At 37.5% G+C, this 18,313-nt stretch overlaps 1 protein-coding gene across 1 annotated transcript in view; it reads left to right on the plus strand.

The window, feature by feature from the left end:
- The first annotated feature begins 1,021 nt into the window (after nucleotides 1–1,021).
- Nucleotides 1,022–18,313, plus strand: part of fgd (faciogenital dysplasia) — an 80,123-nt gene continuing 62,831 nt past the window's right edge. Inside the window, 1 exon segment of the mRNA XM_030138283.1 lies at nucleotides 1,022–1,380. Within this exon segment, the coding sequence (XP_029994143.1) occupies nucleotides 1,359–1,380 (22 nt within the window). The 5' untranslated portion in view covers nucleotides 1,022–1,358.

Here is an 18,313-nt window from a genome sequence, read left to right on the forward strand (position 1 = left end):
TGGGCCCCGCCACCCCCGATCACCACCAAAATGTAATCATTTCTTCCTTATCCCATTTCCAACAAACCCTGAAAATTTAATCCAAATCTGTCCATAACTTTTTGAGTTATGTTGCACACTAACGGACAGACAAACAAACAAACAAACAAACAAACAAACAGACAGACAGACAGACAGACAGACAGACAAACAAACAAACCCTGGCAAAAACATAACCTCCTTGGCGGAGGTAATAATTCATGCATGAAAGGGTTAAGTGGGCATGCAAATGTCAGAGAAAATGACTAGAAATGTTAAATGTGGTCATGAAAACTGTTTTTTTTTTTTTTTTCTTACACAAAAAGACTGTTTCGTGCTAAAAGTAAAAATCTTCCTGTTTGTATTCAGAAAATTTTCAAGTTAAGAGAAGGGAATTATAATTTAAGAGGGAAGTTTGTGTATGAAACATGTAAAGTAAGAACAAGCATTAAATATCACTGTGTTTCTGTTATTGGTGTCAAATTATGGAACAAATTGAAGAATGAAGTGAAATTGTGAGGCTCGCTGTCGAGTTTCAAAAAAGCTTTAATTTGTCAAATTCTCAAGGGCTATGAGAGTAATATGATTTCAAAGTGACTTAAGAAACCGAATGTAGAATAATTTGTGTTAATGTTTTATCTGCTGCGACTTCAGGTGTGGAGTTGGAGAAAGGATGGGAATAGGAGAAGCAGAAATAAGCCTCTGGCTTCAGCTTCTTCCTTTTTCAGTTAACAATTGTGTTAATTTTACGTTTTTTTTTGTTTTTTTTTTTAAATTTTAATATGTATGTGTTTTGTACATAACTGAAATAAAATATTCATTCATTCATTCATTCAAAATGTGTAGGATGTGCGTTTTAATAGGAGCTTATTTAATTGGAGCTCAGCCTTATTGTAGATTACACTCAATGAATGGGTCGATGTGCCCGCGCCGCGCATCGAGAACGCGCATTTTCTTTTTTTTTCTTTTTTTCCAGCGGCAGAGAGGACAGAGTTGTGTTTCTGGGGAGGGAGGAGAGAGGAGACTTCATGAAGGACTACAGAGCTCTTATTCTGCGCAAAAAAAAAAAAATGACCCGGGTAAATTTTCTCGCGTCCGTTTGGGAATCATGAAGTATCCTTAGTGGAAGTTTTTTTTTTCTTTTTCTTTTCCTTTTTTTTTTTTTTTTTTTTTTTAAATTTGTCAACGAACAGGAAAAAGGAGGCTCTGAAGTGGAGTAGTGGAGACGCTCCTCCGAGTTTGTACCGTACGCAGGGACCACACTGTTGGCTGGATCACCGAGAAAAGGACGGGTTCAGCAGAAAAAAAAAAAAGAAGACCGGAGAAGAAGTTTGTGCAGGATGCAGGGGGTTTCAGCCACTGGTAAGAGAACCGCTCTGATAAAGGCGGACCCTTCCTTCTTTTCCTTCTTGCGCTCTTAAAGTTGTTTCCAAACGGCTACAGCTGCTATTGCGCACAGGGTTTGGATTCCACAATGCTTTTGCCAGCTGTCAACAAGGCAGCTGCAGGCCTGCGTCAAGTCCAAAACAACCTAAAGAGTGTTGTTTTTACTCATCCGGCCAAGAACAGTAAGGGACGCATTAATAGTCTATAGCTGACATGGCAAGAATAGGAGCAAAGCCGTGACAAACCAGTAAAGAAGGAGCTCTGCCCCAAACTGACGCATTACCCCCCCCACACACACACACACACTCACACACTCATATCCTCATATCCAGATAAACTGTGACTGTATGTGTCCTAAAACCATCCTCTGACCCCTCTGAGTCTCCATGATGGTGATCAGAAGTGGAGTCATTCATCCATGTGTGTGTGTTCATAACAGTGTGTGATTTAAGTGCAGGAGTGTGTGTTTGTGATGCAAGGCTCATGAGATTAGAGATATGTTGAAAGTGTCTCCAAGTTTGTTTGTCCATCTGTCATATTGGATGACTGGTGTTTGTGGAGGGTGTGTAGGAGTGTGTGGTTTCCGTTGTGTATTATATGCAATCAGATTTTTAATTATGAGAACCAGGGATGTGTACAGGATTATAGATGGGCAGGGGCTCAAAGTCAGAAAAGGGCACATTTTTTCATCGCTCTCTCTATATACAATATTGTGACACGCTATTACAAAGAAATGCGTATGATAGATAACAGTGGTGTTTTAAAAAGGGTACTTTTTTCTGAGAGGCTAAAAAGGGCAAGGGCTCAAGCACCCTTTGGGTCCTATGTGTGCACGTGCCTGATGAGAACTGTGAGAGCTTTATTATATTACATTTTGATCCCAGTCTGTGTATTGTCTGCTTTGTGCACTACATACATAGGTGGTGTGTTGTGCCTTTTGTGTTAATGAACCATACTCTGTTGTTTCTAAAGACAGATTGGGGGGAGGGAAAGTGCCCCACCACCTATCAGCTAACCATGATGAGTTACTGTGAGAGCCAGACTTGGAAATCAGATTGAGTTTTAAGCTCGTTCATAGTCGACGGACCCTGAGAATAAAGTGCTAGCTTGCAGACAGAGAAGGGGGAGGGTAATATAGAGGGTGATAGAGATGAAGTGCTGATGGGACGATATCAGGCTGCAGCAGAGGTGAGCTATGCAGAGAGAAAGAGAGTGTATTTGTTGTGAGACTCGGGGGAGGAATCGATCTGCCGTCCTCCTGGCTGACTTTCTTTTTCCGGCAGTCCAGCAGTGTTTCGTTTCTCTCCCACACACACATGTACAAACACACACACACATGCACACACTCTTTCCCAAGGCCTTGCTCTTTGTTTTTTTGTACTTCCCTCTTTCTCTCCCACACTGTCCAGGATCAATCTCTGCCTGCTTAAACCCCCTCCCCAGCAAATACACACACACTCACACATGCACACACACACTATTCGCTGCATCTGTCACTAGATGAAATATACATGTTGTTTTTTTTTCTGTTCAGAAGTTCCCTCAACTCGATTCCTTCCACATGGGAAACCCACCAACATGTGCACTCTCTAATGCTTATTTTTGTGTTTACGATGGGAGGGTCAAAAGGGTTGTCGACTCCTCGCATCAAATCATCGGAGAATCTATTCAAACAAACCACATCACAAATACAGTCAACTGCAGTGGGATAGATAACACGCCTCTCACTTTCCACCTCAATCCTTTGAAATGTTTCCAATCTCATATTGGCCCTAAACTCAGTGTCACACACTTCATTCTTCGTCATAAGTAGGTGAGTGTGTCTCCTCCTCAGATGTGGGACGTTGGTGGTCCGTGTGTGGTGGCGACCCACTCCTCCGATATGGATGTCCTGCCTGGCTGTTTAGATTATTTATGATTAACACAAGCTATTGGGCCTGTCTGTGTTTAACCGAGCTAATGTAAACACCTCCCCTCTGTGTTAGATAAACACAGCACAGGAGCACGGTGAGAATATTATCTATCCAACATCCAACTCCCCATTCCTACTTTTTTTTCTCCTTTTTTTTCCCAGCTCAGGCTTTTGCTGTTGCTCTGACCTGCTTTATAGGCTTGTCATGGCTATATACAGTCCTGGTCCAATGGTCAGATTACGCCTTAAGTGATGCTGACGGAGGCAAAAACGTTATTCAGACTCATACATGCTGCCTCAGAGCATCAGTTGACCTCAGATGAGTGGTAGAGCATCGTCACCACATCTCTGAAGGGCTGTCTCAGCATTCAAGTCGACCTCAGTGGCATTTAACTTGCCTCAAAACCTGCAGCCAGTAAAATCAGGTGTGTGTATGTAACACGTGGACAAAAAACAGTGTCCGTGACCCAAAAAGTCTGCTCAGTTCAGGAGCCACATTCAATCCAGTATGATGTGAAGTGAGCCGGATCAGTAAAATAATAACAGTGGAAAAGGTAAAGGTACATTGTGAAAGTGTTTACATCTATAAAGTTTCCTTAAAAATGTGAATTACATGAGCAACTTGAAATTTCTTAAGAAAAATAAGTGCAATTTTAACATTATGTCTCAGTTTATCATTTGCATATGTGCATTACAACTAAGAAATCAACAAATACATTAAACATTTAGTAACAGACAGAATATTGCTAAAATTACACGTATTTCTCTTAAAGGACTGATATTTTGTTTTTTTTAAATGGAATTATGCATTTTAAAACATTTCCCTGTGGTCTACATAAACTGTAAATGCTCTGCTTGGGTCTGAATTCTTCATTAATTCAACTCCACCGGTCCATCTTCAACCCTATTTCTGTGTAATGACACCAGAAAGGTCGTTTTGAGCGCTGGCCCTTTAAATGCACATGAGCCACTTCATGCCCCGCCCCCTTCAGGTTGTTGACTATGCTGCTCTGTCCTGTTAAGCCAACAGCTGAACATTTTAGGTAATCAACTCAAAATTTGGACATATTTTCAGTTTTTAGTCTAACTGCTGCTGCTGATAAACAATTATGTCGTACTCAGAGAAATGTTCGTTGGAAGTCTTGACCTTATATGGCCAAATGTTGTGACCTAACTAGTTATAGATGTAACAAATTAAGCAGGAATTAAAACAGGTTGTTGAAATCCACTCGATTTTTGCCAAAATGAATATAAAGATAGCTTTGCAGCACCTGGAGGGTTCAAATTCAAACTTTTTGAACCATTAGGGTCCAAATACACAAATAAATATACCAAAGACTAATACAAGTGGGTTTAGCAAAATATGACCTATTTAAGACATTTCAGGTTGTTCATATTTATTAATATTATATTATAAGTTATTCACATTTTTTTGTGACAGAATGGTTTGTATGACTTTTAAGGAATTTTAGTTTTTACACTAAAACAAAGAGAAACATTTGTAGTTGTCATTATTTATAGGTTATGATAATATTTTATTGGTCCGACCCACTTGAGATCATATTGGTCTGTGGAACCTGAACTAAAATGATTTTAACTCCATTGATTGTTATTATCTTTAGTGTAATTTTTGCATTTTACAAATTTATTCCAACGGGCTGGATTGGACCCTTGTGCAGGCTGGTATTGGCCCATGGACCGTATGTTTGACACCTGTGTTCTAAAGGGAGCTTTTGTGCTCCGTGTACACAAAGGGGGGGGGGGTCACCATGAGCTTGACCCACTGTACATGTTCACGACTGCTCAACACTCACTCATCATGTTGACTTATGAGGCTGTGGAGATGGGGACAGTGGTTAGTGTCTCTTAGGGGATACGCTCAAGCATGTGGTATGCATATGGTGGTGTGTTGTTTATACAGTGAGAGTTTTCCTAAAATAACTGAACTTTTTCACCTCACTCACATCACGGTATCGTTATATATCACAATATATTGAGTCATGAGCCCTGGTTGGTATCGTGTTGCCATTCTGCCCAATGCACAGTGTTAACATGTCCGCTCTGTTGATTGATCGCACGTTTTTAGAACATTTTGTATTTTATATATGTGTTTAAGTTGATATTTTTGAGTTAGGGAAAATACACTTTACAAAATGCTAAATAAACTGTGCATTCTGTGCTGTATCAGATTGTAATGTTGTCCACAATAATCTCTAGTGTTGTATAGTAACAAAGTAATAATACTTCACTACTGTACTCAAGTGTGTTTTGGGAGAATTTGTACTTTTCTGAGTAATTTTTTATTTTGTTTATTTTCACTTTTACGTCACTACAATTCCTAACTCAATGACATACTTCTACATCCATACATTTTTAATGCACAGTATCATTACTCGTTACGAAAAATATATTAAAGGAAATTAGATATTTGTCATTGGGTCTAATCACTTAATGCGCATGTGCAAACGACGATCCACACTCAACCTGTCGGAAATCTGTTGATGTGAAGGAGAGTTGAATGAAACTATGATATAAAACAGGTTGATATTATGTCAGTGGTTTAGACTTTGGATTCCTTGTTTACGAAGTGTAAGGTCGGCTCCATGCTTGGAGGTGCCACATAAGCTTCATAGTTTTTCAAATTCTGACACTTCTTATACCAGCAGTATTCTACTCCTGTTCAGGTTTTTGAAACCTTGTTTTTCAAGTGCGTGATTTAGACATTATTTTTCTGTATTTTGACTGCTTATCTTTTACTTTCCCATGTTTTAAAATCCTGGATAAACTTTATAATATTCAAAATTCTAACTGCCTTTGGTTGTTATTAACATTTTCTTGTACTTTTGCTTTCATTACTTGAGTAGATTTTAATTGTAGATTACTTGATATTCTTAAGTACAGTAAATACTGGATACTTAAAGACTTTAACTTGAGTAACATATCAGTTGGTGACTTTAGCTTCTACCAAAGTAATTTTTCGGTAAGGTACCTGTACTTCTACTCATGTGGCTTGTCAGTATTGTATACAACACTGACCATCTCAGAATAATTTTTTTCACTAAATTGTGCTGCCCTTATCTAAATTGGAGTAAAGTGTCAGAACATGCACATCCCCTGTAGGTAAGTAGTCTTACTGGGTACCAGAAAATAATACAATGAAAGTAGAACAACAAAGAAGTCTGCACACCAGTGTAGCTCCAGCGCAAAGATTTATTCAACCCATAAAGTCTTAAGCAGCGTTGGTCTTCTACACACTAGTGCCTTAATCGAAAGACGTCAGTGGAGTCGAGTTCAGCTTGAAATGAAATTGGTAGCATTATCTTGGGGTGGATTTGCTTTATCTAACTCCAATTCCATTATAATTCTGGATTGTACTGAAGTAACAGAAAGCCTCCTGAGAGGAAGAGGAAGTAAGGGGAGAACACTTTTTAATTTGCTGATTCCTGGTTCTGTCTGGTTCCTTGAGTGAAGGTGCTGCACCTCAGCTTTGAAAACAGTTGGATGGTGTAACTATGCACAGTGACAGCTGAGGGTACCATTATACATACATGTGGAGAACCAATCTGTCAACCCACAGTATAACCAGAGATGCTGCACAGAAGAACTGCACTGATGGATACACTGTCACATCATACAAGTCACATTTTTGGCTAAATTGTGATAACTGATAACTTTACTCTCCTAACACAACATTTTGCATCATTGGCTATAACCTGAAAAAAATATGACTCAGGAAATGATACTGTAACGCTAATGATTTATAAAGAAACAGCACCAATATCTCGCCTGACTTGAGATAAACAAATCGTCACATTTATGTTTGTTAGAAGTAGACTGATATATTGTCCGGACAATATATCAGGCAGATATATTGATTTTTTTTTTTCAGTATCGACCATCTGCCTTAATTTTTTTTTTTTTTTTGGAAAACCGATATTTTATCTGTAGTAAAAATGTTATGAGATATTTGATCAGGCATCTATGTGGGCGGCACTTGAAGTTCAATAAATGTTAGAAGAGTACTATGTGTATGTGTATTAATAATTTCATTTCTATTCTTCTTTGAGTGTTTCAATTGTATTTTCTGGCCAAGGTGCTTTTAAAAAAAAAAAAAGAAATTGACCTTAAATACCGGCCTAAAAATTCAGCTGTAGATATTGTCCATCGGCTGACCGAATTTTTAAAAATTGACATCGACTTTAGAAAAACCCATATCGGTCGACATTTAATATTTGTGTATATGAGATATTCTGTCAGTTCATGGGGTGTACATTCCAGTAGAAGTAGATTTATTAATTAATTGATCTGATTGATCAGCACTAACAGGACTTTTACACACTGTTCATATCAGCAGGGCATGGACTCACTAATGTCCAATGGTGAATGTTCAGCTTCTCAACCAGAATTACTGATTTTGAAGGAAACACTCATAATCCCAACTATATATAGTACTAACCTAGTGTTTTAATCCTAGTTTCAGCATTTGAATGTGAAAGCAATTAAATAATGGATCAATAAGGTGCCTTGAAAAGTGCTATAGAAATCCAATCCATTATTATCATCATTAGTTACCTAATTACTTTGAGTCTTATGTTAAGGCACAGGTGTCAAACATGCGGCCTGGGGGCCGAAACCGACCCACCAAAGGTTCCAATCCGGCCAGCAGGATGAATTTGCAAAGTGCAAGCTAGGGCATCAAACTCCAAAATAATATCCTAATAACCTATAAATAATGACAACACCAATTTTTTTCTCTTTGATTTAGTGCAAAAAATATTAAATTATGAAAATGTTTACGTTAACAAACTATCTTGTAACAATAAAATGTGAATAACTTGAACAAATATGAACAACCTCAAATGTCTAAAAAAAATTATGTGCAATTTTAACAATATTTTGCCTGTTACTAAATGTTTTGTGCCGTTGTAGATCTGATCTGTAATGCACATGTATAAATGATAAGTCGAGGCATAATATTGATAAAATTGTACTTATATTTCTTAACAAATTAAATTTTTTTCAGGTTACTCCCATCCTTTTTTTTTTGGGATAGTTTGTAAATGTAAATATTGGCATGATTTAATGTCATTTTTTTGCACTAAAACAATTTGGAGTTGTCATTATTTATCAGCTATCACGCTATTATTTTACTGGTCCGGCCCACTTCAGATTAAATGGGGCTGAATGTGGCCCCAGAAGAAAATGATTTTGACACCCCTGTGTTAAGGGCAGCAGTTATTAAGTTCCTAAGGTTTGTTTTTTTTTTCAAGTAGGAGGCAGTGTGAGGTGATGTCTTCTAGTCAATCAGCTTTGTTTCTCATTCATAAACTGTTGTTATTACCTTTTAAAAATCCACTATCGGTTCTATGTGTATTATACTGTATGTGTGCTGAATTTTCTGTCTTCTAGCTGCTTCCCTCTCCTTTTCGTCTTCACACTAAGCTGATCTAAATCCATCTCAAAATGAGCTCTATGCTGAATACACACAAACACATTGTGATTGTTTTCCTGAAAGGAAGAAAAATTTCCCGAGGCTGCAGAATCACACCATATATTAGCTGAAATGCACACAAAGATAGATGTAGTCACTACGTTATCAGTAAATGTCAGATGATACCAGTCAGCTCTTATCACTTAACATTTTAGTGCTGTGGTTAAAAATCTCATCATTGAGTTAAGTGGTTATGTGTTGTAGGTGACCAGCAGCTTAGTCACCTAGTCCCTGGCGTATTCCTGTAAGTATGAGTCTGTAACATCCACTTCCCTGCTCTGGCGCTCCATCTCTTTATCGCTCAGTCTGTGTGTTTGTGAGGCAGCATGACTCAGTCTCAGAGCCGCTCAGAAGCTTCAGGCTCTTTCGCTGCCTGCCTGAGTGTCACATTGATTTTCTTAATAGCGGTCATGTGTGGATCCTGCTGTTCCTAAGGCGTCTGCAGGGATGCCACTGCAGTTTGAGTACATGCACAGAATAAGGGTCTCTGATCTGATTTACCCCTTCCCTGTTATTTTTAGAAAAGTTTGTTTGCTGAATCGGCTGACAATTCAATCTCAAAGTCCTTTCCAGATGTTGCTAATGGACTGTAAATGTCTGTCACCATGTCAAGCAGTTACAGTGTTTGCATTATAACCACTACAAGTCTTAAGTTAACACTAAATGAGATATCATTGGTGGGGCCCTTTCAGACATGCATGCAATGTAAAGTATTTAAACCAAACTGGTTCTAATTAAAACTGGTTTGTTGTATAGATGTTACTGTTTTCTTTGAGGGGAAGTGAATAGATGTCGGACTTAAATGGACACTCCAGTTTAACAGGTTTGGAGTCATTCATAGGTGTGCTACTTTGAAAGGTGAGATTTAATTGGAGCTGTTATGAATAGAGAATACACACAGGAAGGAAGTATATTACAACACCTTTGTGTAAGCTGTTACTGAACCACACCTCTTAAAATGAAATATGTTTATTACAGTATCTCTTATGTTGACTTTAGGGAGATAAGAGCAGGAGTTTAGTTCTTAGATTGTTTCATTTGAATGATTTTTGAGAAGTGAAAAGGAGAAACTGACTAGTTTTTTTTAGCTTCACTGGGCAAAAAATCTATAATTACCTCTCAGCATCTTGCAATTCAAGTGTTGAGTAGAATCCTGATGTGTAAGACTCTACTACTCTACTGTAGGAGCGTCTGTTTGTCTGGTGTTCACGATCACAAGTAGGGGTGTGTATCGGCAAGAATCTGGTGATACGATACAAATCACGATACTAGGATCACCATACGATATATCACGATATATCATGATACTGTTAAAAAGGCAATTTTTTTGTTTGTTTCTTTTTTTTTTTAATGATTATTTCCTTGAAGAATTGAATTACACCAGAAATCTGCACAAATACTAAACACATTTTTATTTGATCCTAACAGGATCTAATGCTATATCACAAAATGTTCCTGTGTTCAAACTGAAATTCTGTTTTACAGACATTACAGTTTAAGATCCTGTTCAAATGTTCATATTCTCTTCATTCAGAACTAACATCAGAACATTATTTTAGTTCAATCCCAACAAAGGAACTAACATTATTTAATAAAAGAGTGATAAATAAGAATAAATAAAATATAAGAAAAAAAGAACCTCCATAATATCTGCATTTGAATAAGTACCTAAAAATATTGATACTTTTTAATATCGATACAGTATTGCGAAATGAAATATTGCAATATATTGCAGAACTGATATTTTCTTACACCCCTAGTCACAAGTGTTTTCAGACAGGGAGCGGCATTAAATATGTAATTGACTGTTGGTAGGGCTGGGCAATACGGAAAAAAATCATATCATATAGGTTATTTTTTTCATATCAGATGATATCGATGTGTATCACGATATAAATCAAATCACTGTTTTTGTCAAACTTAAATTTTCCGTACTCATAAGTTAGTTGAGAAGACATCAGAAGGTTATTTTTGATTGAAAAAATAACGTGGGGGTGCTTTCGTTAACTGCCGTAACTGGCGTAAACTGAAAATCAAACTTAACTTACTCTGCGCGTCTGACTCCTGGCTTCTATGCTGCACCCTGCTTTTCAGTAACCTGGTCACCTGAGTTCTCAGTCAAATTTTCTCCTGAGGGAACACTCATTACCTCCCGCTGCAGCCCAAACATTAGTATGTGTGCTGCTGCTGCTCTTATGCCTGTGCTGTTAGTGTCAACCTAACTTACTGTGGTGGCGCTACTTACTCACTGCTAATTATGACTGGCTGTTCTTACGTCTGTCAAAACATGGATGAATGAATTCTATCGAAATTGTATCGAGCATGTCTTATATTTCTATCGAAGAAAAGTTATTTCGCGATATATGTTATTATTGTTTTATCACCCAGCCTTATGGCAAAGTGGCTTCATTTTCCCATTAAACATTATGAAACACCTTGAGATCATCTGTCTTTACTTCTTTCTTTTAATTTGGACCAAGAGGAGAGAGCTGCAGAAGGATAGTGTGTGCTTTAACATTCTGCTCTTTTTTTCCCCTTGATTTCACCTTTGGTAGTTTCAGTGAAAGATAATGGCAGCATTTTACAGTATTTTAATATATGTTTCTTGTCCATTAAATACATTTTGCATCCTCTGATTCATATGTAAATGTGAAATAGTAAGTCAGTTGAAAACCATGTAACTGACAACTGTAATCAGGGTGTGATTGGTTGGGGGGATGGGGGTGAACCTGCCCCTCTGGTTTTTACATCCCTACTTCTGTTCAATGAATTTCATCCTTGGGGGGGCAACCAACCAATTGAAATAACAGGCAGTTTGTGACTGAGTTTTCTTCCACCTGTATCCTACATTACTGACACTAATATTCACCTGAACTGAATTGACGGCAGTCTCAGAATTCGCAAACTTCCCCCATGCACTGGGGCACCGTAAAGGGGGGGGTGAGAGTTTAATGGGGCCCAGCATTTGTGGGGGGCCCATAGAGCAGTGGAGGGGGTCCAGTGGATACAGGTTGGAAGTTGCAAAAATGTCGTACAAGATCCGCTGTATAAGAGAGGAATAGAACCTGGGATTTGGACTTTGAAAATATGTTAAGTTTCACTTTCGTTTCATGCCAGCGTTAGTTATGTTAAAATGGACTGAAACCCCATGTTTATAACTGCTACTCCACACACACACACACACACACACACACACACACACACACACACACACACACACACACAAAATCACCCCCCCCTCACTCCCGTTTTTTTTGACAAATCGCACCCTAAGTTGATAATTACTGAAAATTAAAACGATTTTCCGTGCAAGAACGCACAGTTTATCAGCTCTCAGAAGGTATGAACATCTAACATTCAATAGTAATACTTGAATTACTGTGCTGTTTGGAGCACATTTCCTCCGGCTAAAGGCAGGCATGACCAGCATATTTTTGCTATTTTCGGACTTGGATGTTTTCATCAAAATAACCATCAGACTAAATCGGTTTTGAAAATAATTTCCTTGATCTTAACAAGAGCAGAACGATCACACTGTAATTATTTGCCAAAATATTAAAACACACAATGATATGCATTATAAATATAGCCTTAAATGGTGTGAGGTCCTGTTTTATTTAAGCTGATGTCAAAGTCACAGCCTTATCTCAGATGAAGTCAGTCTACTGTAGAACTGAAGCTGCAGCTTGGACTAACATATTGCACAGAACTGTGACGTCTTATAGTATATTTTGGATTAAAAGATTGGTTTGGGTAAAAAAAAAAAGTTCACACTATTACTCCACGTCTCAGAGGTTGGAGCTGAGCAGTGACAACAAAAATAGAGTGAGCAGTGAGTCAAATACTGTTTGGTATTAGGATGTTTCTGTTCAGAGTAGCAGTCTTTCCTGCACAATATGTTTATACTGGAGGTCTCTTGGCTTATAGTAGGATCTGGCTGAGACACACACACACACACACGTTGAAACGCACACTCGTATGTACACACACAGAAGGCGGAAGTGACCTAGTTTTCTTAAATGGTACCAACTGTTGAGGCCTTCTCAAAATGGACAGAATTACTCGGTGTCACCCAATAAAGGACAGACATTATACCCCAAAGACTAAATTAATCTCATCAGTCGTCTTGATAGATAGAGTTGTGTGCGAGCCAGATGCCGATCCGGGGAACTTTAAAGCGTCAGAGAGTGGGAGCACTGATTGAGGATCATTTACTGACTCCCCATGGTCAGGCTAAAAATGGAAAAAATAATCTGAAATCAGCAATTTTGCTCCGACATCTGATAAATGCTCTGAGAGAAGGCCTGGTTCAGTAGCCTTTTCACGCCCTAAAAGTCTTTGTTTGTGTCTCAGTCGCAGGATGAGGAGGTCAGTTTCTCCACAGCCCTCTGTCTGTACTGTATCTGTGTCTCTTCTCTAGTCTGCTGTCTGTCTGGATTGGACCTACCCTGATGAGGGGGATTTTCCTGGGAAAGTCATATGGAAAGAAAAAACAGAGCCTTAATAGTAAAAGCATGTTCCATTCGAATTCTCTCCCTTTGTGTGTGTGTGCATTTTATGAGTTGAACTCCTTTCTAGCACACTGAAGGCATTGTGTTTTTCCTCTCTGATCATCTGAAGAGCAGGCTCGCTGGAATCGGGGCTTCCTGTACACGCTGGGGTGAGGCTGGGGCATCAGGAATGAAGGGAGGAAGGGGAAGGAAAGAAAGGAAAGGAGGTAGTTTATGGTTTGACCAGGTAGAATGTGGCTTGTGAAACTATGGACGTCTTCCAAGCAACATAATCGTACACTGAATTCACATCTTAAATAACACCACAGGACCTTTTATATGGAACTTTGCAACTTTTTATCTTATGCGGCATCATGCAGATATACACTGAGCACCACTGCCAAGCATTTCAGGAGCAGTGAGTTTCTTATTTATTAGCTTCCAGGCTGGAATTTGGTTCTGCTTATTCCACCATAGTGTGTAGATCTTGCAGAAAAATCATTACTGTCATATGGTATTGCAGTTGGAAGCAAGAGCTCCAAATGCAAAAGGCGCTTTAAAAGTTCAGTGTGTAATATTTAGTGGCATCTAGTGGTGAAGTTTAAGATTGCAATCAACTGAATATTCCATTCTCACTGTCGCAGTGTCTAGTTAGAAACAGTTTTTGCTCAGTTTTTCCGCATATTATGCAAGAGATATAGAGCTGAACATGATTTAAATACTATCATAGGCAATACATTTATATGAGGGTAACTAGGAAATTATGTGTTGCATTAACATGATTTTTTCAAGCATTCTGATTTGAATTAAATGCACTGACTTTACATGTACTTGTTCATAGAAACAAAGTGAAAAAGCATGTCAGATCTTGTCATTCTGATCATATGGATCCGATATCCACACTAAAATCTAGTAAACCCAAAGAATCCTTTTTTCAGTTTATGTCATAATTATGTCTCCAGAGTATAACTTGAAAACCATTCAATGTATTTCACCAAATTTGCAACAGTTTTCAGTTATATGTTAGAGTGGTTCCTTTTGTTATGACCTCTGAATCACAAGGGGGTGCTGGAATATACACATTAGCATAAGCATATTTTGTTGAACTTCAAGGACTAGCTTACATGTCAAACATTGAAATTGTTTATGCTCACATGCTCCATGTATGCATTTGTTTTTTGGGGGGGGGGGCTAAAAATATACGAAAGCCATTTTTTCCAAACAATTTTGTGGGGTTTTTGCCTGATAGTAAAAAACATAGTGTCAGAGATTTTTTTTTAGTTGATGATTATGAGCTTTAATTTAATTTGTCCTTTGTTTGAGAGTTTATAATAATGATAATGGATTAGATTTCTATAGTGCTTTTCAAGGCACCCAAAGCACTTTGCATTGCTGATCCATTATTCATTCACTCTCACATTCATACTCTGGTGGTGGTAAACTACACTGTAAAAAAAATCTGTAATTTAACAGAATTTTCACTGTTTATTTTACAGATTTTTCCTGTATTTTTAAGATACAGGAAAATATCAATGAAATTCCAAAAATACACTGATTTTACATGTCAAATGTAAAATAACACGAAAAAACTGTTACAGTGAATACCCATAAAATTTCCATTTTTTAAAAGAATTTTTTTTCTTTTTTCACTGAAAAATACAGTTAAAATACATCTGCAAATGTATCGTAATTTCATAAATATTTCTTTTCTATTTATGAGCTTAAACTGTTAATTTAAAGTTAATAGTTTAAAGTTTAATACTATAAAAATACTGACAATTAACCGTAAAAGAAGTATTTGTTCTGTAAGTTTAACAAGACTTGTTTGTTAATTGACAAATATCTTGTGTAATTACGGGAGGTTTCACAGCAAAAATGTTGAATAAATGTATTTTTGCGAATGTAAAACATATATAAGCACTGATAAACTGTCCAAATACAGTTTTTTATCAGTGGATTGTACAACTTAGTCTCATTGAAAAAAAAAAAAAAAAAAAAAAAAAAAAAAATATATATATATATATATATATATATATATATATATATATATGTAATTTGATTGTTTTAATACATGTAAATATTCTTTATTAAACATGAAAAAGTAAAAAAAAATATGCAAATTCTCATGTAAAGTTAGGGCAAAAAACTGTATTTTAATTATGGAAAATTACCATATTTTTATGAGAGGGTTATTTTCTGTTATTTAAAAGTATTTTTATCGGCACCCCTGCTGCCGGAATAATACTGTTTTTTTTACAGGTTTTTTTTACAGTGTACATTTGTACCCACAGCTGCCCTGGGGCAGACTGACAGAAGCATGGCTGCCAATTCACCCCAAACGGCCCCTCTGACCACCACCAAACATTCACACACATTCATACACTAGTCTGAGTGGAGGCAAGGTGGGTGAAGTGTCTTGCCCAAGGACACAATGGCACATGACTGGGACAGAGCAGGATTCGAACCCAACCCTTCAGTTATTGGACGACCCGCTCTACCTTCAGTTGGCTCAGTTAGATCATGTAGTGTTCATTCATTCATTCATTCATTCACTCATTCACTCATTCACTCATTCATTCATCTTCTGAACCCGGTTTATCCTCACTAGGGTCAGGGGTGTGCTGGAGCCTATCCCAGCTACCAATAGGCGAAGGCAGGGCACAGCTTGGACGAGTGTTATTCTGGGGAAAAAAATGTAACTCAGCCAGATGACCTCCAGCTTATTGTCTTGTAAAGCAGGAGTTATTAATTCATTCTACAATATTCGATGAGTATGCATCTTTCTGAGGTATCATTATTTTTCCAGCAATGACCTTAAAGGATATTATCCCCCCTTATGCAGTGGCATCATATTGCTTTCAGGGCACAACTGTGAAATCCTTCTGTATTTTTTCCAGTAAACCACAGAAGAAACTCCTCAAGTCCTCTGCTGTAAGTGGACAAAGTCAGTGAAACTATGCTCTTATCAGGAAAAAAAAAAAAAAAAAAAATCACAGCTTTTACTGTGAAAAAGAAAAGGAAGAACAGGAAGTCTGTTTGGAGCTTGTATACAGTAGAAGTACAGAGTCTAGAGAACTATAGTAGTGCAACATGGCAGACCTCATGAATGGCATGCCATTCACTCTGTTGACACAAACAGCTCATTCTAAGGGAATGAAAACACGATTCTCATTTTCTTCTGATAACATACTAATGAAAACAGAATTATAAACATTACATTGCATTTCTTTAATTAGATCCTCCTTTGATAAGTATACTTACCATTCAGCACAGCATTGATTGCACTGATAAAAGGATGTGTGACAGCTTTTGGTCTTTTTTACATTTTATATTTTTTCAATTAGCCTTCAACTATAAAGTAACAGCAACCTTCAACACAAGAAAATGTCAAAGAAAAAAAAATAGCACTTGCCTAGCACTGCAATTTCACATGCTGATGCTATATGTTGTAAAGTTAAAAAAAAAAAAAAAAAAAAAAGGAATGACCTTACGATCAGCTCCCCATCTCAGGTGTCAGGAAACATTTGATACCTCCATGTAATGAAACCAGTGGCTGCCGGGCAGGTCGTATATCAATCAATAAACCTATATGATATGTTTCAGAAATGGTCAGCAGTAATCTAAACCATACCTGATTCTACAACATTCAACTTAGGTTTAGTCTCCCCTCTCTCCTAATCACCCCCCCCCCACACACACACACACCCACACACACACACTCCCCTATTCACATTCACTCACCTGATGTAGCCATAAACCATGTTGTAAATGTCTCCCTAGTCTTACTGATTGCAGCTAACAAAGGCAGCCTGTGTTAAATTCTCCATGCTTTCTCCCCTGGGTGCCCTCCCACCCCCCACCCTACTCAGTTTTGCCCTTCTGTTGTCACTAAGCATTGTCTCTCTCTCTCTCTTTCCTATTTCTTCTTTAAGCATGTATATTATTGCTACTCAGTACATTGAGCACACACACACATTTTACCCATAAAACTCAGCATTTATATTTCCTGCTAAGCATTTTTCACACTTTTTTTTACTGAACACTTTACATGTCACAGCGGGTTACACACATATATATGTACTGTACACACTGCCTCAGGGTCTGTCAGTCTGTAGGAAACTCAAAACTTTTCTTCGGTCTAATCTCCTCAGACCACCAGTCTAAGCCTGACACAGATTCACCCCTTTTTTTTTGCATTGCATGACTGTGAATAGTGCTTTCATAAGGGACTGTAAAGCACTGCCAGAGAGCAGAAGTGTTATTGTTTGCAGCCTTTCAGTGTTGGATGAATGTTTTATGTGGTCGCAAAACAGTCCTCACTGCTATCAGTGTATTTTTTTTTTTTAAACACATATCTTTATTAAAGTTTTAACACATTACATATCTTTTCTGACATGAATTGGTAATATTGTGTTGGTCTCCCTTGAGCATAAACCCCCAGAACCCCCCCCAAAGACCATCTCAGAATTTTGAAACAGCAGTGAACGTAAATAACAAAATAATAATTGACAGACAATATAAGTAATAGTGACTTGAATACTTCTCAACATCAATTTTTGTATATCTGACACATAATCAAACATCATTTAAAAAAAAAAAAAGGTATGGTCTCACTTTGTAAGTTATGAAGATTAGATATCAGGCCTTGATTCTAAAAATTTTAGAAATAAATCCCATATCTTGTGGAAGATATGAGTTTCTGTTTAATTGTGTATGTGAGCCTTTCAATATCTATGCAGGATGAGAGTTCCACAATCCATGGATTCAACGATATCCGTGTTTTTCTGATGTAAATTAGTATCTGTTAAGGCCAATGACATTCATTTTGTCTTCCGTTTATGTTATTATACTTTTCTTTTTTCTTTTGTTCAGACAAAGTATAGTTTTTAGGAAGACTGGAGTCACAGTCGAAACTGTCAAGCAGGTAACATCTAAAAACTATACCTTGTCTGAACAAAAGAATAAAAAAAGAAAAGTATAATAGTATCTGTTAATATGTGTTTTGATGTTGAAAGG

Source organism: Sphaeramia orbicularis, chromosome 7 (genome assembly GCF_902148855.1).
Source record: "Sphaeramia orbicularis chromosome 7, fSphaOr1.1, whole genome shotgun sequence".
In the NCBI taxonomy this organism is placed as follows: domain Eukaryota; kingdom Metazoa; phylum Chordata; class Actinopteri; order Kurtiformes; family Apogonidae; genus Sphaeramia; species Sphaeramia orbicularis.